Genomic DNA, 22378 nt, shown 5'->3' on the forward strand with positions numbered 1-22378 from the left:
TGTCTTTGAAAACAATCCAGGTGTTCAGCAGAGAGTAGTTAAAGTAATTATGGGGCACTGATACAGTGGAATATGCTGCAAAGTAATAGTTATAACAATACCATCACTTATTTGGCATTTACTCTGCTAGGGACCAGGTTAAAAGCTTGACACTCACCATCTCGTTTAATGCTCCCTGTGCTGTAGGTACAATTATCACCCCCAGCTTGCACAGGAGAAAATCAATACCTGAAAGAGTTAAGTCACAAGCCAAGGTCAGACAGCTAGTAGCCAAGATTCACACTCAGCAGTCTGGCTCCCAAGTTTTTAGCCATTAGACAAATGGCCTCAAATGGTGCCATTAAAGAGAGAAAGTAGAAGCAAGACTGGTCAGGTGGAATGATGTTGATGATATGGTGACAGGTAAAACACACAGGGTATTAGGACATGCACTGGTCTCAGTTGTGCACAAGCACTCAGGCAAAGAGAAGGGTTTGAAAAGATAACAGTAGCATCTTGGTGTAGGTTGCTGAGTAGGTGGAACTGGGTGTATGTTTGATTTCTTTTGCTTGTATTTTCTGATAACAAACACCTGCTGGTTTTGTATTAAGAAAAAGTATTTTTAATTTAAAAAATTAAATGCCAAAAATCAGTTCCTTGCACATATCCTCCACATAAACCCAAGTGCTCAGTTGTGGCCCTTGCTGTAATAGGGCAGACACACAGCTGCTTGCACAGGGCCCAGGGCAGGGCCTGAAGCCAGCTCCTAGCACTGCTGGCTCTTAGGGCTCAGCTTCTCCTCCAGGCATCCAAAGCTCCCCAGCTGGGAAGAGACAACAGGGATACTTCCACTCTGCCCCTCATCTGCCTGACATCCTGCCCCTATCCCATCCTGTTCCCCCAGGGTCTCCTCTAGGCACTTCTGCCCCCAGGAAGCTGCTGGGCTGAGAGCACAGAGCTGTGTGAGCTGCAAGAGCCTAGCAGCTTCTGACCTGGCTCCAGCTTTCCCCTGGTAGGCAGGCCCAGGGAACCTCGGAGCCCAAGACGCTCCACCCTGTCCTTGGGTCTCTCAGGGAGGCACTTCACCAATGGAGGTAGAATGGTCCAGAGACAGGAGCACCAGATCTGCAGCTATATGCTGGGGTCCTTCCTGGCCTAGCCACCTGCTCCCTGGCTATGTAATCTTGGGTAAGTTATTTCTTCCCTCTGAGCCTATTTCCATGCCTGTCAAATAAACAATTANTGCAAGAGCCTAGCAGCTTCTGACCTGGCTCCAGCTTTCCCCTGATAGGCAGGCCCAGGGAACCTCAGAGCCCAAGACGCTCCACCCTGTCCTTGGGTCTCTCAGGGAGGCACTTCACCAATGGAGGTAGAATGGTCCAGAGACAGGAGCACCAGATCTGCAGCTATATGCTGGGGTCCTTCCTGGCCTAGCCACCTGCTCCCTGGCTATGTAATCTTGGGTAAGTTATTTCTTACCTCTGAGCCTATTTCCATGCCTGTCAAATAAACAATTAAAAGACCAACTTGGAAGGGGACTTGTAAGAATCAAAATAATATATATAATATATATATGTGTATAACAATAACACCAACAAGTAGTCAGTACCAACTACTGGCCAGGCATTCTGTTAAACACCTTATAATGTCTGATCTCAGGGAGCTCTCACAGCTGCCCTGTGACAAGTACGACCTGTGACTACTTATACTTTCCAGGTGATGAAACAAAGCCTTAGAGTAGTCAAGGCACTTGTGCTGGTAAGCAGTGTGGCAGGGACTCCTGCCACCAAGCCTGGGCCCGTACCAACACACCGCACAGTCCAGCACAACTGCCTGCTGGGCCTCTGCATGGCTTCGGAGAATAGTGTGGCAGTGAGAAACCCCTGCCTGGCTTTCCCCAACCCTCCCCCTACCCCCAGAGAGCTGGAACAGCCAGGGGCCACAAATCCACTTTAGGAAGCTTCCTCTAAGAGCAGTGGCCCCTCCCCACACACAGTCTCTGAGCCAGCAACTCCAGGCCATGGCTTTGCTGCTGCACAAAGCTCCCTCTAGACCAGGCCTCGTGCTCTGGCCACCAGGCTGCTGGCCCAAAAGGGACTGCTCATACCAGAGGAGTGGGCCTACTGGCACTCACACCTGGCACCTGCCCCAAATCCCTTTCAATTCCTTTCAGAAAATAGGGGCCACCAGCCTGGGTCTCCCAGAGGTTCAGAACAGCAGGTCCGTCCAGCCAGCAGGAACCCCATGAATCAGAAAAGCAGCCTCTCAACTGTCTGATGGAGCCAGGGCACTGGCTGTGTGCGCGTGCTGAAGTCCGATTGTGCAAGTGTGTGCAGGAGAGTGTGTGGGAGCCAGGGTAACAGACCAGACTGTGTGCTGTGTGGCTCTGAGTGTGTGCGGCCACATCAAGGTCCTGCACGGAGGTCTGGGGCGGGCTGGGATGGTCTCCTCCCTCCACCTCCCCCTACACTGTGTTGAGAAATCTCAGTGAGTCACCGAGTGGTTCTGCATATTAATGAGCTCACTCCCAGCGAGGGCAAGAGCGGATTTAAAAGAAGTCTGGGCGGGCGGAGCTGGGAGCAGAGCACAGCCTAGCACAGCGCAGCTAGCTACAGTCTCAAGGCACCCAAGGACCGGCGCAGCAAGAGCAAGAGGAGTCGGGACCCGCGCTCCAGGGAGAGAGGAAGCGGAGCCGGCCGGCGGCCTCTCCTTGTCCCTGCTCCCACACCGCACCCCTCTGGCCAGCATGAGGCTCCTGACCGCAGCTCTGCTCCTACTGCTCTTGGTGCTATGTGCCGCGGGAGTGGACGGTGAGTGCCCAGGAGGTCTTCTGTCGCAGCTGTCCCACCCTGGGGAGCCCAAGAGCCAAATGCTAAGCTTCCTGAAACCCTGGGGGGTTCTGAGTGCGCACCAAGGGAGGTCCAGGGGCAGAAGACCCCACCCGCAATTGAGCAGCCCCTTCGCACTCTTTGGCAGGGTCCAAATGCAAATGCTCCCGGAAGGGGCCCAAGATCCGCTACAGCGACGTGAAGAAGCTGGAAATGAAGCCAAAGTACCCACACTGCGAGGAGAAGATGGTTATGTGAGTTCCCGCTCTGAGCGCGTGTGTGCTGATCTTAACCCTGCTGGGGCACAGCATGGGGCTGGGTCGGGTTAACAAACACTTCTCTGCCTCGCTGTGGGCAGGTCCTTAGCAGAGCCTTTGTAATTGCCCAGTGAGTCCTTAGGACGCTGGTGGGACAGTCAGGAAGAGAGTTCAGAAAGAGGGTCACTGTCCTGTGCTCTAGAAACAGCCTCTCTGAGGAGTTCTCCTTTGCTAGGATTCAGATGGGCAGCCACCTTTCCTGAGTGAGGAAGGGTTAAATGGCTCCCCTGTGCCAACTTAGAATACCCAGATTGAAAGCACTCTCCACACACCCAGAACTAGTGAATTCGCTCCCACACTGGGAGACCTTCCTGTTACTAGAGAGAGGATTAGACTAAACATTGTCCTAAGTCCTCAGACCCTCCTTTCAGAGCCTTTTTCCAATCAGGGGACCATGGACAGCCAGTTTTTGGCTTCTAGCAATTCCATTTTGAGACTAATCCTCATTCTTCATTGGGGCTGGACTCTCATGGGTCTCTGAGCTTCAGCAGTGCTGTGGAAAGTGCTCAGCTGGGGTTAACGTACCACAGGGCTGGGGCTCTGCTTGGTGGGGAGGTGGGAAACACCTCAGAAACTGGGGCAGAGAGAACACTGAGTTTCCTTGCTCCTCTGCCTGCCCAGTTAGCCACTTGAGGCCAGCACCGCTGTTTCCCCACCATTGTGCTTTTGGCCAGGAAGGGGGCCTTGGTGAAGCAGCTACCAAATATCTGCCACGGACCACTGGCCCCTCTTCCCCTTCCCCAGAAACAGGACACACTGTATTCTCAGTTTGGGCAAGTGCCTTCCTCCCACTGGCCACAGTGTCTGCAAAGGCATCTCCCACCCTGCACTGCTGCTACCTGAAGGCTGCACAGTTGGGCTAAAGTTAAGAGAATTCCGAGAACCACTGGCCTGGGCTCAGTCCCCCTACCTTCCTGTCCAGGCACCTAAATTAACCTTTTGTTCCTGCCCCTTTGCCTTGCCTGGTGCCTTCTAGACCCAAGTCCAGAAAAACAGCTAGAAAACCCTTTGTGGGGGGGAGGGCAGTGATCACAGGAGCTGAAGGAGGTAACAAAAAGCCCCCCTGGCTCCTAGTTTGGAGAATGACAAATGACGGGACGTTGCAGGTTAAGTTGGTCATCCTCTAAGGCTGAGCAATGCTCCACACCAAGTCCAGGGGCTGAGATCTGAAGGGGAAGAGAAGCAGGGTGTGGGGGGCAGTGGCATCTCAAAAGGAAAGAATGCTCAACAAACAGACTTATTCTTTTTCCTGGCTAAACTTTTCAGAGTAGACAGGAAAGTGACAGGCAAGTAACTGCAGGAGAGGGTTTAGGCAGTCTTAGAAAACTTGCAGGAGCCTCAGGAGATCCACATGCAGTCAACCTCTCCTAACCCTCCATCCTACCCCCATGGCCAACCCTCATGGCCAAGGGCTGGAGGTCCTCTCCCCTCAAGCTTCTAAGACTCTCTACATGAAACAAAGGACCGGCAGTTTTTGCCAAAGTAGATTTTTAGCCACAAAGGCTGAACAAAAGCAAGTTTTCCATCTCATCCTGAGTCACCCAGAAATCTCTGATGAGGTGAGGGAGGGGAGTCCTTGAGCCCAGAAGGGCCCAGGAGAGTCCAGATTCTAGAAAGACCAATTTATGTCCTATGCCCACTGAGCTCCTACCCAAACCCTCATCAGCCCAGAAGCACCGAGGAGAGCGACACAGGACCCAGAATTTCTGAATAACGGCTGGGGGCAGACATCCTCCTTTCTCTACCCCACAGTCAGTTCTCATAGTCCAGTGTTGTGACAGAGCAATTGAGCCTGTGGTGGCAGGCTGAGTGTCCCCTGCTGCTCTCTGACCTTCAGGTCTCCAGACTTTGGATTCTCAGCTTGCACAGTGCTCTAAGGAGGGATTTTTCTCAGGCTTTGCCATGTCCTTTTATTGCAAGTGCAGGAACAGGTTGCAGGCAGAGAGAGCAGCAAATGGGCTAAATTCCTACAGAGTGACTAGGTGCTGTGGGGGAGGAGAGAGACAAGACCTGGGGAGCAACAGGTCTCAAAAAGAGGGACAGTGAAGGTGGGGTCCAGTCACCCAGCATCAGTGAAAGGCCCACTACTTCCCCAGAAAGCTTGGGCCATGAAGGGGCCTTGGAAACTCAGAGCACAGGAGTGGGCAGAGAATAGGTGGCTCATGATCCTCTAACCCATTCTGCAGCAAGATTCCATTTCCTCTCTTGTCAACTGAGAGACCTAGAGTTCATGGAGACTCTGATCCCTTCTAGAGCTTGGCCCATAATCCCTCACCCTTTATGTTTGAGAACCTGCAGGGAACTAGCTGATCTCCCTCCCTCCCCTCCCGCTCTTCCCGCTAGGACCTCCAGGCGCCCTCTTTCCTCATTCCCACTCCTCCCCATACCCTGCTCTCGCTGTGATCTCTCAGGGAGCAATCCCCTCACCTCTCCCTTTCCACTTTCCTTGCCCCTAGGTGGTCCCTCATGTTTGAACATCATCCTTCCTTTGCCACCCAGAAGCCTCCTCCTAGTCCCTGCCACCATTCCCAGCCAGGCTGAGATGGTCAGAGCAGTCTGGGTGGCAGCCTGGCCTCCCCCCTCCAGGCTGTAGTTCACACTCTAAGGCTGCTCTGTCTCCGTGGCCACCTCATCTTCCGTGACAATTACTAATAACAATAACTACTCACTGTGCATCTACCAGGTGCTAGGCACTTGGCATAGATTATGTCCTTTGATCACCCCAATAACCCTAGAGGTAGGTCCTACCATTTTACCCAACTGACAGGCAAACTGGAAGCCTTCAGGTTACCCAGGGTCCCACAGACAGACCTGGGACCCAAACCCAGGCCCTACACTCTGCCATGTGCTTCTCTACTGCGTGGCCAGGCCTCCACTAGCTGATTGAAGCCTGAAGAGAGGTCTTATTTTTCTGACCAAGGGTGACACAGCTGGGACCTCAAGCTCAGGAATCACGATGGGCTTCAAGGCCAACAAAACTTAGCTTCAGGACCAGCAGCCCTGAGATATCTGCAGGGATAGGGAGGACGGGGTTGGAAGGGTCAGACAGAGACTGCGGTGAATGCAGGGCACATCAAAGCACTGCCGTGCAGCAACTCGAACCCCAAGAAAGGGGCCGTGGCACGGGCACCTTTCTGGCATTAGCTCCCTCCACCCATCACCCCCGGTTCAGAGGAACTGGAAGAGTCCTCTGACCTTTGATCTCCAAGAGGGGCTGGACCCCTACATGGGGGTGGGGGTGAAGGGCAGTAGAGGGTGGGGAAGAGGGGCAGACACTACCCCAGACTCTGAGGGCTCCAGGGCAAAAGTGAAAGTTGATGCCTCAGTAAAGGTGTAGACCCTAACATGGATCCTGAAAGTAAGGGCCCAACCAGAACCTTCCCAAGAGCCAGCCAGATAGTCAACAGATAGGTAGGTTCCCTTGAAAGAAGGGAGGAGCCACAGCCTCTCAGTGCTCTGACTGGGACTGCTCAGAGCCACCCACAGGCCACACCAAGGGGCTATCATTCAAGTTCCTCAATCCTCTACCCTATCCCGCTCCGTTGCAGCATCACCACCAAAAGTGTGTCAAGGTACCGGGGTCAGGAGCACTGCCTGCACCCCAAGCTGCAGAGCACCAAGCGGTTCATCAAGTGGTACAATGCCTGGAACGAGAAGCGCAGGTATGCCCCACCTCCTCTCCCCTTCCTTCCGACCTTCCCCCCAGATCCAGACCCTGGAACCCTTGTAGGTCCTCTAGCCATGTCTAATGGATGGACACCGATCAGAGTAACCACACAAGGCAAATACCCAGACACTAGTTACATATCCCCAGGGATGAGGAACTCGCCACTTAACAAAGCAGGCTATTGCTCTATTAGACAGCTGTAAGCATCAAAAATGTATCCTTTTGTGAACTAAAGTTTGTCTCATTTTAAATGTTATGTCACAGTCTTAATTCCTCTTCTTACTTAAGTTACATGATCCTGGGTTTCCCACTACCAAAGGCTGGGCAAACACTTAGCACAACTCTGCCTGTGATTCTTATGGGGTGAAACATAACCACTTAAGTGATCGGCTTTATTAACTATGAAACTATAGGTATAACCACAAGGTCATAGGGATGACTCCTTGTCAACAATGTGTTCTCCCCATGCCCCTGGCTGCCCAGACACTTGATAAACTCTTTCTCATGCATGTACAGGGAAGGACCTTGGGTTTAACCCTTTAAAATCAGAGCTACTCTTAACCTCAGGGGCATCAGTGGCCAGAAAACCTAAGCCCTGAACCAGACCCCTACCCTCTTTGGGCTCTGCTCACCCATAATCATAAGATAGGACTTCTCAGCCCTGATCTCCTGGGGTCCTTTGTCTGACCTCAGAGGGGAGGCAAGTTCCTGGCTCCTCTATGCCACATAAAGGTGAGCCTGCCTTGAAGCAGACTTGTCCCTGCACACTCAGAGCCTGTTTGCACCCGTATCTGGACAGCATGGCCAGGGAAGTGCTTGCACACACACGTGCACACCCATGAGTGCAGGTGAGTGTCCCGGGAGTTGGTACCAGTGCTTCACCCAGCAGAAGAGAAAACCACAGCTAAGGCGGGCGATAAGGAGTGACCTGGTTAGGAGCACAAGGCAGGAAGCCAGGCTTCTCAGTGTCACCTTCCCCGCCCCTGCCTTGGGGCTCTGTGCTGCCCCTTCCATCACCCCACCCAGTTAGCCCTTCCACCCTAGGCTCGGGCAGTGACCAGTTCCCAGTACCTGAGCCTTTGGAGCTGCTTCCCAAACTGCCTTGTCTGCAGTTGCTTGAAATAGAAAATGATGAGAATGAGAGATTTTCTGTAAGCCTGATGGGAATGCAGGCCTCTTTCTGGTCAGGGCAGGCAGCTCACATGGCAAAAGCAGGACCCTGCCCCATCTACTGTCACGCTCCAGGCCCTGCATCACCAGAAGTGCAACGAGGCCAACCTCAGGGTCAGTTCACAAAGGCCTGAGAACAGCATTGGCTGCTCAGAGACACTCGGGCCATTTTTCAGGCGAATTCATCCCCTATCCCTCCTCCTGGGCCACAGCTGTGATGAGAAGGCAGGCACGGGCCCACATAGCCCCATCTTCTTTATTTCTGTAAATTCCCAACAACCGGGCAGTGAGGGCACCTCTGATCTCAGAGCCCTGCCACTGGTTACAAAGTGAGCTCCTCCCTCTGTCTCGGATGCTGGGGTGTCCTGGGGGAAGAAGGGGGATCCCTTGTCCTGTCCACCTCCCCTCCCCCTGTAAAAGTTGTCTCCAGGAATGGAGATAAGGTAAGTATCTTGAAGTCCTCTTTGCAGAGGGAAGGAAAGAACACTAAACCTAAGTAGAGGAAGGAGAGGACGGCGGGCCAGCCCAACCCTTGGGGTCTGAGTGCCCCAGGGCCCAGAGTGTCTGGCTGCACTGGCAGCGGCAGGCATCTGATTTCAGTGCACTATGAGGTGGTCTTCAGAAATCGGGAAATTGGCTGGGGGAGCAACAGGTTGAGTGTCAAGTACAGCCACACAGCAGCTATGGAGCAGAAGGGAAGGGATCAAAGTATTTTCATAGAGATGGCTTGGGAGTGAGGGCAGAGGCCAGGTTGTTGTGAATGGCCAGGCCTGGTAACTACTAGAGGGAGTAACCCTGAGCTGCCTACCCTGAGCCACAGGCCTCCGTGATGGCCTCAGCCCGGCCCCAGCACACACCCTTCAGTCTTAAGGCAGCTGGCTCTCCAACTGGTGCTTTCTCAGAGGACAGGCATTTTATGTGCAAAACACAAAGAAAAACACAAGCCTAGTTGAGGGAGGAGATGCCTCTCCTTTGCCCACCCACGCTGGAGATAGACCCCCTTCCCACCACTGACATTCACTGTCCCTCCGTCTCCTGTGCCTCAATGTCTCCACATGCAGAAGGTGTTTGCTTCCTAGGGCTTTGAGGATAGAATGAGGCTGCAGAGGTGGAGTGTTTAGGGAGACAACGCCAGATTCAGGTGAGCCTCTGGGGTCCTTGTGCTGGCACCCTTCGAGATGGTCCCAACTTCTCCCAGGCTCCTGCCATCCTGGGAGGGCCACTGCTGATGACGAGCATGGAACAGCAGGGCCACCAGCCTGTGCTTTGCCCAAGTCACGTCCTGAGCCACTCATGTGGGTGTTTTCTCTTCCCAGGGTTTACGAAGAATAGGGTGAAAAACCCCTGATGGGAGAACTTCATACCAGTTGGGAGACAGCAAAGGACTTTGCAGATTAAAAACAAACAAACCCTTTCTTCCTCACAGGTATAAGACACAAATTATATATTGTTACGAAGCACTTTTTACCAAGGGTCACTTTTTACATTTTATAGCTGTGTGCAAAAGGCTTCCAGATGTGAGACCCATCTCTCCTGTGCTCCAGACTTCATCACAGGCTGCTTCTTACTGAAAAGCGGGAAACTCATGCCTTTCCTTTGTAAAGAAAAAACAAAACAAAACACTTTTTTGTACTTGCCCAGATATCACTGTACATCTGAGCTTTATAAGCACCTGGGAGGAACAAGGAGCTCTGCTGAGACACTTCATGGCCACGCTGCTCCATTCCTAGCGCAGGGAGCTTCCGTTTGGAGGTCCTGGCACCTCTGCGCAGCTGCCACGGGCTCTCCTGGGCTCATGGTCAGTCACAGCCTCAGGGCGGGGGGTGGAGGTGGGGGGCTCCACAGTGGCCCCGGTCACTGGGCAAGTAGGAACAGATCTCTCTGTATCTGTTCTTTTATGAACTCGAGCTTGGCTGCCAGAGAAATGTGCTCATCCCCTGGTTAACTTTTACATACTCCAAGAAACATTTCCAAGATCCCGGGATGGCAAGGCAAACAGTACTTAAGGAAGGGTTCGGGTCTTCTCTCCCACCTGAGTGTTTGTGAAAGCTCACTGCTTCCTAGTTAATGCTTTAGGAGCACATGAAGTTCCAGACACTGTTAGCAAAACCTTTAGGAGGAAACTTAAAAATACACAAATACACACACACAGCTCCAGACATGTATTCTATTGACGAGGGAGAACCTTCACAGAATGTGTCTGCTCCTCATCACAGTGGAACATGCAGCAGTCCATCTGTGACCCCACATAATCCTTCAATGCCCAACGGTGCAGCCTTCTGAAAACTAAGAGGACCATGTGCCCTGTCCTTTGTAAATATGCCCCCTGCACACACCACCCCTTCAGTGTGTGCCGCCTTGGACTGCTGTGTCGTATGCTCTGTAAGTGTCAGACACAATTAGTGTTGCATGCAGGTTTCATATTCTTTCTAAGGCAAAAAGAAAAGTAATAAAATATATTTGAAATGTACCAAAATTTTAGACTACTGACTTTTTTTTCCTACTGAATTAAGCCAGGATGACAATCATATGTTTACCATGTCCTGAATAAACAGAGGCAAAGGTTTGGAAGGAAAACTGGCGTTTCCCAAATACCTGCCAATACCTATTCCTCTGTGGAATGTCAGCACAGCTCTGAGACAGAAAACCAGGCCTCAAGGTTAATGCTTCCTCCCTGCCTGACCCCCATACCTGGGGCAGGCTCATCAGTGCAGCCAGGTCAGTGTGCACAGGACTGGGGGATCCCACTGGAGTCCCCACATGGAGAAGAGACTAGATGGGAGACCGGTCAAAATCCCAGGGCCCCAGGATCCCAGTGGGACTCGGGGGTGGAGGGGCAGGCAGTGCCCACTGAGAGGCTGAGGGGCCCTGGAGCCAGGCTGACTGGAAGCCACAGCTGGGGAGATGATTATGAGGCTCCGTCCCTGCTTCTACAAGGTGCAGACACTGAGTCCACACCTCATGCACTTCGGAGGTGGAGGCGACAAACCGAGTAAAGCACGCAGGATGCTGCTGCGCGGTGTGCGCTTGGTAAGCAGGGGCTCCTTTAACGTTTAGAAGACCAGGCTACTTGCTCTTTGCAAAAACTGCCCACGGCTCCATGTTTTACTGCATTCAAGTCAACCAGACCCTGGGACAGGCCCCTCAGTGCCCCCAGGTCCTCTGCCCTCTGCAGGACTGTCCAGGGGACACCTGCACTTCTTGTCTACTACACAGGAAAGCAGGAGCCGGTGACATGCACAGCTGGCCCTGCCAACACTTACGGGGACACACAGCCAGTAACTGCCCAGCACGTCCCCTGCAGGGTGCCACCATGGGCTCTTTCCATCAGGGCCTCAACCCAGGCAGCACTGTCACACCAAGTGCATTTCTGGAGACACTAAGGACCAGAGGGGTCACTCAGCACACTGCTCCCATGGCTGAGCCAGACTGCCTTCCTGCTGAGAGGAGCAACAGGTGGGCTGAAGCCATACTGGGTCTGGGTGACTACGGTCCCACCTTTCCTGTCATTATGGGGGAAAAAGGGAGACTAGACAGGGAAGCCCAGACACCAATCAACAGAACAGAGCCCCAATGGGAGGGCACATAACAGGGCAGTGAAGAAGAAAACCTGGCCCATCCCTGCAGGAGCCTTGCATGGGCATCAGGGGACAAGGCCCTGTAAGGAAGTCAGCTGACAGAGACCTGCTATCAGCAGCCCCCAAGTCCCCACCCTCCTCATTCTCTGCCCCACCAACACAAAGGCCTCTCCATCCGTTAAGGTTGGGGAGCAGCATTCTCTACGCTGCTCCCAGAGCGTCAGGCTTCCCCTTGCACTCACACTGAACACACCGCATGCACACCTCCCCACCCTTGCTCGGGGTCTCCTCTATTGCACCTGTGGTCCTCATGCCAGCACCTGGCCCTCCAGGCCTACTGGCCCATGTGTCCCCTCCACAATCTGGCCCCCCAGTCACAGACTGGGCTCTCAGTAACAGTAACAATGCCCATCACAGTGTGCCAGGCACTGGCCGGGCACTGCTGTGTCTCCACCCTGCTCCACACTGCTGTGCCGGGACAGGTCATGCATCTTGAGTAGGAGGCACTGGTGGCCAGTAAAGGAAAACTGGACTCCAAGCCCCAGTCTGTCTGAGAGCAGAAGGGGTGGAGATGTGTGTGATATCTTACTGTTGTGTGTGACTGTCCATCCTCAACAGAGATCATGTGTCCCTGGGGAGCCAAGGCTGCCTATGCTTCTACGGATGACTTGAACCTTGTTCCAAAGAACAGGTGCCAGCCCCACCACTAAGAACGGGCTCAACCCCCACACCCCACCAACTCCAAATGCCATGTGAGTAACAGAGTTCAGTCACTCACACACCCAGCCACTGCTTCATTATGTGGCGCTTGCCAGGTGCCGCCCACTGTGCTGAATTCCGATAATGGCCCCTCCAGGAACTCCCAGGCTATGAGGAAGACAAAGACACTGCCTGGAATCGTCTAAGCACCATGCTGGAGGGTCACACGGCAGGCTCTGGGGGCACCCCAAAGGGGCTCGCACCCGGCCGTGAAGGAGGTGGCCCCTGACAGACCTCTGTCAGTTCTGGGAGGGCTCGTAGCAAACTGCAGGCCGTTCTCAGGCAGGAGTAGGAAGTGCTGGTTCCACCCTGGCTCAGAGGTGGCCTGCGGCCTGCTGTGTGCACGTGTGACGGGACAGCCACAAAGACAGAGTGCGCCAAGGGCAGCTAAGGGGAGAACAAGGACAGAATTCAGAGGGCACTCGGGGATGCCAGCCATGCCCCAGCGGAACGTCCAGAGAAGCCAGCCACAGCTCCCACCCCCACTCCCACCACACCCGTCTCTCCCCGCCACCACTCCTCACTCAGAGGGCTGCAGGCCCTCCCATAGCCCTGGGCGGGAGGCTGGCCCGCCACAACTTTTCTGCCCACCCTCCCACCCAAGGAAGAATCGCACTGGTTGTAGAGCCCTCAGGGTGTTTTCCTGTCCATCTGCCTTTGCGAAGTTAAATAGATATTCTTGGAAATCATTAAGAAAGCAACCAAACCCTAAGCAACTCTCTTGCTTTTAAGGTGACTTTCCCCAGTCTTTTCCACCCCAGACCCTCTGATCTACAGCACCAGAGGGAAGCTAAAAGCCGGGGCACCTCAGCCCAGGGCCCTCCCACTCCCCGAGATGGTGTGGGAAGTGACAACAGGAACTGGTATGGTGACTGCTCACTGTGAGCAGACCCGTGCCTGGGGCCACACACGCCTCACACCACTGAATCCTGTAACCGCTACCGCAGGGGTTCTGCCAGCAGCCCCACTTTCCAGACGAGGAGACCTATGCCCAGCAAGACACTGCCGTACTCTCAAAGCCAGGAGGCAGTAGAGAGGGTGCGAGCCCATGTGTACGTGTGTGTGTGTGTGTGTGTGTGTGTGTGTGTGTGTCTCCAAGCCAGGCTCCTGCTCTCTGAGGTATATATTGTCTCACAGCTCCCACTGAGCCTGGCCCGCAGGAAACACACTGCTGTGCCCTTGCCCAGCACCTACCTCCTGTTAGTTGAACAGAGATTCATCACCCAGATAATCCGGGCCACAGGGACGACCAGCCTTAGCAGGTTTGTTTTGTGTGCGGCTCGGTTCGTCTTTTAGTGGCAGAAGGGCTATAACAGCCACATGTTCCTCCGGGGCTTCTCCCTCTTATCAGACAAAGGGAGCCCCACAGTGGTGAGGCCGCTGCTCTGGCCCACACTTGGTAGACACAAACTCTGCTGGAGCAGAATAAGTTGAATAAGCAAAATGACAATGGCATCATTAAATTCAACTCAGTGCTTTAATTAGAATTGAGTTGAAACCATCAAGATGTTGGTTTTAAAAAATTAATTCAAAGCTGGATTTAAAATAATCAGCCCGTTTCACAGTGAAGAGAGCTGATGATCTGGGATGAATAGCAGGGCGTCTGATTAGATGCAGATGAGACCCTCATCTGAAATTCAAAGTTCCCCCCAGAGCAATCTGAGAAGGTGAAGCAACATGCACTTTCTTTCAACTCATTGTCTCCTTAAAGGCAGCCATCACACAAAGGCCACTGGCTCAATTACACAGGCTTTTGTCCCCTGAAATAACAGCCAGCAAAGACAAACCAGAGTTAAGTATTTGCAGTGGTACAGCCCAAAATATTATCAACCAAAACAATAATGAGAGGAAGTGTATCCTTCGATTCCTTTATAGCTGCCAAGGCACTGATTCTGCTAATTCCACATATTTTGAGGGACAGCAAAGTTTAATAAAAACAAGAGCAACAACCACAACCATTTATTGAGAGTTTTTTAAATAAACTCTGTATTAGTCCCATTTTACAGATGAAGAACTTAAGGTTTAAAGAAGCAGAATAGCTTGTCCAAGGTCACACAGCAGCCAAGTGGTCTGGGGCACTGTTAAACCCCTGTTTGAACACTCCTGGGCAGCATGACAGGCGTGTAAGTCCTGGCCTGCCTGGGATAGTGCTGCTCTGTGACAGTTGTCCCAGTGTAATTATGAGGAGCATTCCCTTCACTCTCTCAAGAGAGTTCTGGTATGGCTGGTCACCTGCACAGTCTCCCCACTTAGGGGCCTGGGAGGAGAGTATGAACAGCAGGGACTGCTCAGTGTCTGAGAAATACTGAGTTACCTTCTCCCCTCAGACAACCTACTACTCAGTGAGTGTGGGGTCTTTGGAAACAATGGCAACTCTCTAACCCCACAGGTAGCCCTCCCAAATCTTCCTGAGCATCCTCTGCTTCCCCCTCCACTCTGGCCTCCCTGCTAGACAGAGACTGGAGCGATGCCCAGAGATTGCTCCCAGGGGCACAGTGTACTCTGGAGACCCATCTGTTGAAGGCAGGCCCAAATCCAAATCTCTGCCCTCTCTCCATGTGCCTGTCATGAGATGCTCCAGACAATTAAAGCAGATTCTTCCTTCATGAGAACAAAAGTCAGCCTAGCAGCTGCACTTCCCAGAGGGCTGAGGAAAGCCTTTCCTGACAATGTAGTTGGCATGTGCTATGAGTGGGGTTGAGCTACTTCACAGGAGTGGTAACGGGATATGGACCTTTGATGTCCTGTCCAGTCCAGGGGGCTGGGGAGGGCTGGAGCCTATCACGAAGCTTGGGGAAATCCATGGCAACCCACTGCCACTATGTCAATCCTGAGCCTGTCACCCATTGGGCCTGATGGCTCTGGTCAAGTCAGGGGTGTTCTACAATAAGGCTACTGACTAGCACCCTTCGCTGAGCCTGGGAGGAGCTGGGGTAGGAAAGGGGGGCAGAGGCCCAAGACACAAGCCTTGTTGGAACCTCAGGCTTGCTGAGCCACCTGGACAGGCAGCTCTGCGGGCACCCAAGCCCTTCAGGCACACTGACTCAGTCATCCTCTCCTGTTTAGCCCTCAGACTAGCACCCTGTCCTGAGGCTTCGAGGATGTGTCCAGGGGCAGCTCTGCTGGACCTAGCCTGCCCCAGATCCTAAGGGGTTTTCTGCGCTTCCCCCAAGTCTTTTCCAACAGGCCCTCCCAGGAGAGGTACACAGAAGGGCCCTGGGCCCTCAGCTCAGTGTCCCATCCCTGAGTGTCTGCAGAGTTGGGAGCACAGGGACCATGGGCAGGTTAACTTCCCCCAACCCTAACTTCATAGGGCTATGGTGAGTAATAATTAGATAGGTATATCAGCACAGAAAGGAAGCAGACATTACATGGTAGTTGCTTATTATTACTATTATCATCCTGCCTTTAAAATTCACAAGAAAAAGCCATACTTTTCCCTATGTTGACATCACATTCATTAGGCATAAAATGACCAAACTATCAAGAGAAGAAGTTGGGCCCCATTGTGAATGTGGGCAAATGTCCCTGTCTCCGTCTCATCATTTGTCACACAGGAATGACAGTGCTTCATCTCCAAGGGCTCACATGAGGACACTAAATGGGATGATTGATCCCAGTAGAATACACCCAACGCTGTGCAACACATAATAGGCCAGCCGCAAACAACAGCTGATAATGACAGTAATTCCATGTTAAAGAACATATTTAGCCACCCAGAGCCCTTCACGCCTGGGGAAAAACACCTTAGAATCTAGCTCTACATGTATCCAATAGCTAAGTTTCTCCAAAACTATGAATTTTTTAACTGTTTTAGGACACTGGCCCCCAAAAAGCTGATGGATGCTGTTTCCTTTTTCCTGAAAAAAAAAATGCACAGACTATTCTGCAAATCATTTCAGGAGTTCTTGGGTTCCCCTGAAGTCCCCCTTACATACAACCCCTGGGCCCTGCGTGGGATTCCTGGCTCAGACCATTCCAGGTCGGCCTGCCAGGGACTGCGTGAGTGCTCTCCAGGACAGGAGCCCCCAACCCAGCACACGCTGCAGCCCACTCTGTGGGTGGGGAAGTCCAAGTGCTACGGAGCTTCGAAACTCTTCCTTAAATCAAGTCACTGAAATGTGCTTCCTGAGGTCCATCTTCAGAGTGACGCAGAGGTAGCACAACATCTTTTTCAGGTGCATTTGGGGAGGCAGGGGCCACACTGTGACATACCTGATTCTCTCCAGACTATACCTGCCTGTCCTGTCAGCCATTCCAGGTGACAGCTCCCAGGTCCTGTGCCATCCAGGCCACCCACCCCCAACCTCCTGCGTTGCTGGGGCTCATTTCCTTTGCCCAGACATTGCACTGTCGTTAACACCTCCCAGGTCTGTGCTACTGTTCTTGCCTCGGCATTCAGGGTCTTCCTTTAGAGCACTTATTTTACCCTGTGGAAGATTAGGGTATATTGTCATCTTGTAGGACCAGAAGGTTCTATGGCCCCAGCCCCCAGGACCTGATGGCCCTAAGATTGTGACATTCATACCCAAGTTGTTGGGAAGCTGACTCAAAAGAGCAGCCCTGTGTCCCTCCACACCCTGTCCACCCAAGTCCAGTAGTAGAAGCCCCCATGTGCCCCCTGAACTCCCCTCACCGACCCTTCCCAACAGTGGGCTCCTCAGCACAGTGGGCAGCATGTCAGAGGGAGAAGTGTCAGGAAGCCTCTGGCTTGAGATTTCTCAAATGCTCTTCAGAGGACACCCCAATTCCTGACTAACTCAAACAGCCTTCATAAAACAGATTCTTGAGCAAATTCACAGAATTTTTATGCTGAGGAACCAAGCTATGGAGAAGAGCCTTACTATAAAGCAACCACACATGGTCTAGGTGTTGAATCAAGTTTTTCCACATAGTGCCACTTTGCACGCACACCCATTCATGGCATACAACCCCTATGAAGGCCTGCTCCTCTTCCTACAGGTTGCAGGCCTTCAATTCTTCAGAAAACCATGAAGCAGGAGTTCCACTAAACGTATGTGTAGGCTAGCAGAAAGAAAGACCCAGAGAAGGTGATAGGCGGGATGGCGAAAGGTCGAAAGTGCCACCTTGTGGTTACTTCTCGACTTGCATGCTGCTTAGCCTACCCCTGCCTCAGTAACAGCATCCCAGCACCCCACCACTTCCTTTGGAAGCCTGCAAAGCCTGAGGGGGCTGTTAAGTCACAAAGCCCACCCTCACCTGACCCCAGCAGGAGGGAATGGGTATACATGATTTAAATGGCTAAGACACAGACACATGACCAAGTAAGTCAATCAGGGACTTCACAAGATTTCCTGGATGGAAGCTGGAGACAGAGGCTTCTGTTCAATCATACGCCATAAGGATGTGGACTCAGGGACATCAGAGGCCATCTGTGGGATACTGCGAAGAAAGCTTGAGCAAGAACAAAGCCAACCCCCAAACAGAATCAGGGCAGAGAAGTGGAGTGAGGGGACTACCACTGCGTGGGCGAGCCCCTGAACCCAGCACTGCCTGAAGCTGTGCCATCTCTCTTCCCAGCTACTGGAGCCAACTCACCCTGGTTTTGCTTAAGCTACTTAGAGTCAAGTCTCTGTCACTTGTAGTCAAAGAGACAATACAGCAATCAAAGTTTTTTTAAAGTGAAGTCCAGTTACAGAAAATATATGATGCGTACATTAACTTTATAATTAATAAGTCTTTTTAATAACTAGGAATAAACACATACCTATTAAATTAAAAACTAAAATAATTACATAATATAATAAATTTTAAAGCCAAATATTTCAACCTAACAGATTAAAATAAAAACCTAGCATGAAAGAAAGCTCTCTATCAAAAGGCCAAAAAGAAGTGATTCTGGAGTACAATAGAATGATTTCTATTTTGTATTGTCGATATCTCCTTGCAGCCTATGAAGCAATATGGAAATATCTTCAGGAACTTCTGAACAAACCCTTAAAAAAAAGAACCTCATTTCTAGGAGTCTGTCCTAAGAATCCCAACCAAAGGAACCAACACTTGCATGGCAAAGTTCACTGCAGCATGATTCACCTTAGGTAAAAACAAATTAAAATGAAAGCAAACTCAAAGGATTAGGGTACAGTTGAGTATGTCATGGTACACACATTTCACTAAATTCATAGCTAGGCAAACTATTCATATGCCCACTACAGAAATGCTTATTTAAACATTTGTTTAATACCAACAATACTTTACTGAGCTCTTATTATGGACTATGTATTTTACACGCTTCATGTCACTTAACCCTGGAACAACTTAAATGTCAGATACTTTTCTAACATTTTAGGTGAGTAATGTAAGGCTTGGGGGAATTTACAATTTTTAGTGAAAGTAACAGATGAAAGGTTCGAACCCCGTATGCAGTCCCAATCCAAAATCCACAGGCACGCCTGCTGTGCTTCACCCCACAAACAAGGTGAGGTGCTGAGCAAGTCACCTGAGTCACATGCAGGGGCAGCACATGGCCTTTGTGAGAGCTGCTTTGTTTGGCATCCTTCCCAGCTCGTGTTCCAGGCAGAGCTGAAGAACAGAGCCTTCACTCAGCACCTACCTGCAGTCTGGCACTGCGCGAGGCACTGTTTCCGCAGTCTGCATCACCCTTGCAATGATCCCCAGTGGGAGCTGAGCTCAGAGAGACGGAGAGTTTGCTCCTGGTCAGTGCTCATAGTCAGGGGCACAGTGGATTTCCCACATATGCGAAGAGAAGATAAATGGGAGGCATCATGGAGACCTGCTCAGTTAGAGCAGAAGACGGAGCTGGGAATGGCCTTGAGGGGTCTTGAAAGTCAGGCAGAAGGTTATCTGTGCTAAAAATTGGGGGCGGGATACCCATGCAAAACCTGGAATTTGAGAACATTTTGTGTGTGTCTGCCATTATCATGCTCTCACTCCACACCAACACTACCCGTGATCCTCTTACCGCATCCTAATAGTACACCTCTGGTCCAGGCATCATTATCCCATTTTACAGATCAGAACACTCAGCAAGTGAGTGACACAAGGCTGCAAAACTAAATAAAGATCCACTCTCTCCACATGGCAGTGCATGGCCTCTCTGCAGCCCGGCACCCCCACTCCTGGACTGTGGAGTCTGTGGCGCATTTCCAAACCCTGGAGACAGAGAAGGGCCAGGGTGGCGTAGCCCTTGTGGCTCCAGGTGGGGGGCAAAGTTCCAAACAACAGCAGCACGGCTGGTAGGGGACAGCAGCCTAGCTCTCCACTAATTTCCCCCTTTGTCAAGCTCAGTGAAGGACTCAGAAGAAACCAATCTTTGTGTCTTTTCATGGTTAAAATTCTACACGGAACCGAAGCCACAGAGCAGCCACCAAGCCCGCCTTTGTTGGGTCTCCAGGCAGTGAGGGCGCAGCGCCTCAGCACTGAGAGCTCAGAGAGGAAGGGGCCCCGCTATCCAATGGGGAGCTCAACAAGAGCCTTTTTCTCACAAGTCCTCGCAATTTTGGACTTGCTTTTAATCCCCGGAAGAAATGTTGGATCCCTTTTCCCTCCACATCTCATCGCTGTTCTGCAAGCTCAGAAACATCAGTGGAAGGTTTTCCTAAGTGGCTGTGTGGCCCCCATTTTCTACTTCATTCTGGTCAATCAGCTTCGTTTTCAGAACCTTGAAACCTTCATTTTTAAAAAAGTTCAATACACTCAGAAATATATACATATGTTTATGTAATTAAATATAAAATATGTCATTTTAAACTCATCTACTTGTTTCACAAACAAGCCTCAGATTGCATTCCTCCAAACTAAGGGGCCAGGCAGCCTCCTGAAGAAGCCATTCACTAGAGGCTTAATATGCTTTTCCTAAAATGCACATTTTTTTTTCTGCAAGAAAAGCCAAAGGCAAATTTAGGTGGTACAACTACGCAGTCCCAGGTAGAAAAAAAGGCTGTTTCCAGCTCCATGAAGAATAAACAGCTTCTAAAAGCAAAGACCCTCTTACCTTCCCTGGGCCCCAAATTCTTCTCTGGGCCAATCGCTGTCATCATCCTCATCATCGTTCTCATCATCACCACCAACAAAAATATTACTTCTGGAGCAGCTAAAATGTGTGGCGCCCCACTGAGGCATGTGACATACTTTGTTTCAGCAAATCCTCAGACTTCCGGAAGAGAAACACATATCCCCATTCTGCAGATGCGGAGCCTGAAGCTCGGATACATCAAGAACCACGCTGCCACAGTGGCAAAGCCAGGGTCAAGCCCCAGCAGCCTGGCCCCAGATGGAGTTCTGCCCTTGCATCCTGCAAACCCTCCACTCAGCTGAGGAGATCTGCAAGCCTTTGGATTAGACTGTGATGCCGAGGTGGGAAATCTTCCTCCTCCTCGTCAAGAGGCTTCCCATTGTTGCCAAGCAAAAGTCCTCTGACAGCCCCCTCACCCCCTATAAAGTGGAACTCCAGCTCACTCCTCTTTCTTTCTCCAGCCAGCTGACCACGCACAAAAGCCCTGCTCAAGGGTGTGCGTTCCAAAGGTGGCAGCAGTTCAGCCACGCTGGAGAGTAACTTGACAGAAGATTATTTTTAAATGCCCATTTCTGGCATCCTACATAATATCTGCCCAGCACCCCTTAAACTGCTGGTGCCCTCACATAGGGCAGTTAGAGGTGGTTTAGTAAAGGGAAGTCAGTGGTGTGCTGGGGCAGCTCTGCCAGCCCAGAGGGGCTGACTGCTACGTTTTCAGAATTTTTGCAAGCTAGCTATTAAATTGTTGGTTGTCCTGGCTGGTGTGGCTTAGTGGGTTGAGCACCGGTCTATAAACCAAAAAGTTGTGGGTTCAGTTCCCAGTCAGGACACAGGCCTGGGTTGTGGGCCAGGTCCCTCGTGTGGGGCGTGTGAGAGGCAACTGCACCTTGATGGTTCTCTCCCTCTCTTTCTCCCTCCCTTCCCCTCTCCCTGGAAATAAATAAATAAAAGCTTTAAATTGTTGGTAGTTTGAAATCAGCCACGGTGAGAGTACTTACACCACAGATACCAGGAAATGCTACATACAAATCAGGTTTCGGTTTGGTTTGGTTTTTCCCAGAGAGCCAGTTATTAAACATTTACCAGCACACCCCTGGGAGAATTTATAAAAGTGTGGCAAAAGTTAAGGAAATCAAAGGGGACAGCGCAGTCCCCTGGGATTAGCAACAGTGGGGAGCTGGTAGTAAATGAGTCCTGAAGGAGCAATGGCTTCCAAACCCAGACAGTGTTGCCGCAGAGGAGGTCCACACGTCAGGGCCTTTGAGAGGCGATCCAGCAGGGCAGAAGACGGTAGAAATACCCAAATCTCACCCCTTCCCCCCACCATCTCTGGCCGGTTTCAGCCATCAGCCAAGCCCACCCAACAGCAGCGGGGGGGGGGGGGGAGTCCCCCAGTGAAGTACACAGAGAACAGCCCCTGGGGCACGGGACACAGGAAGGGCAGTGAGAGAGCAGCACCCTCTGGGAACACCCTGTGTCCAGGATAACATATTCAGACAGTTTTTTTCACTTTTTAAAAAATTGTACATCATTTTTTCAAACCCACATTTTATGCATATGCAAGCATATATATTTCTGAAAGAGCCCTCCACCCCAGCCTCTGGTAACAAGTTACCAGGGAAGGTAGCTGGGCAAATGTATTCAACAAAGGGAAACTTTCTTTTCATTAGACCCCCTTTCATAGTGTTTCACTTTTATTGCTGTACACATATCCCCTTTTTAAAAAGAAGCAAGTGCCTACTAAGTACAGAGCTCTCCATCTGGCGGGACACTGACTGGCTGCCACTTTGCATGACTTCAGGGAGCACCATTTGCTAACTGGAGCTGCCTCCTGGGACGATGCTGTGCCACAACACACTGGGAAAAACACTGCAGTCCCTATGACCAAGGTAGGGTCCCCGCCAGAGGAAAATTAGGGACCCTGCCCCAGATTGGCTCCGGGAACTGGGTAACCCCTCCGTTTCAGCCTGTGAAAGTGGGAAACCACCACTAACTTGGTGGAGTGGGAGGGGGCGGCTTGGGCACTCAGGAGAGGGAATTTCTCTCAAGGCAGAGATTGTGCACCTCCATGAAGGAACTGGAAA

General features: G+C 51.5%; 1 protein-coding gene across 1 annotated transcript; it reads left to right on the forward strand.

The window, feature by feature from the left end:
- The first annotated feature begins 2538 nt into the window (after positions 1-2538).
- Positions 2539-10435, forward strand: CXCL14 (C-X-C motif chemokine ligand 14). The gene is made up of 4 exons (XM_037059492.1): positions 2539-2789; positions 2956-3061; positions 6673-6786; positions 9278-10435. Exons 1-4 carry the CDS (start codon positions 2726-2728, stop codon positions 9291-9293), a joined length of 300 nt encoding a protein of 99 aa, XP_036915387.1. The 5' UTR covers positions 2539-2725; the 3' UTR covers positions 9294-10435.
- The last annotated feature ends 11943 nt before the right edge of the window (positions 10436-22378 follow it).

This window comes from Sturnira hondurensis, unplaced genomic scaffold, assembly GCF_014824575.4.
Source record: "Sturnira hondurensis isolate 20B ecotype Veracruz unplaced genomic scaffold, ASM1482457v3 Scaffold0011178, whole genome shotgun sequence".
NCBI classification, from domain to species: domain Eukaryota; kingdom Metazoa; phylum Chordata; class Mammalia; order Chiroptera; family Phyllostomidae; genus Sturnira; species Sturnira hondurensis.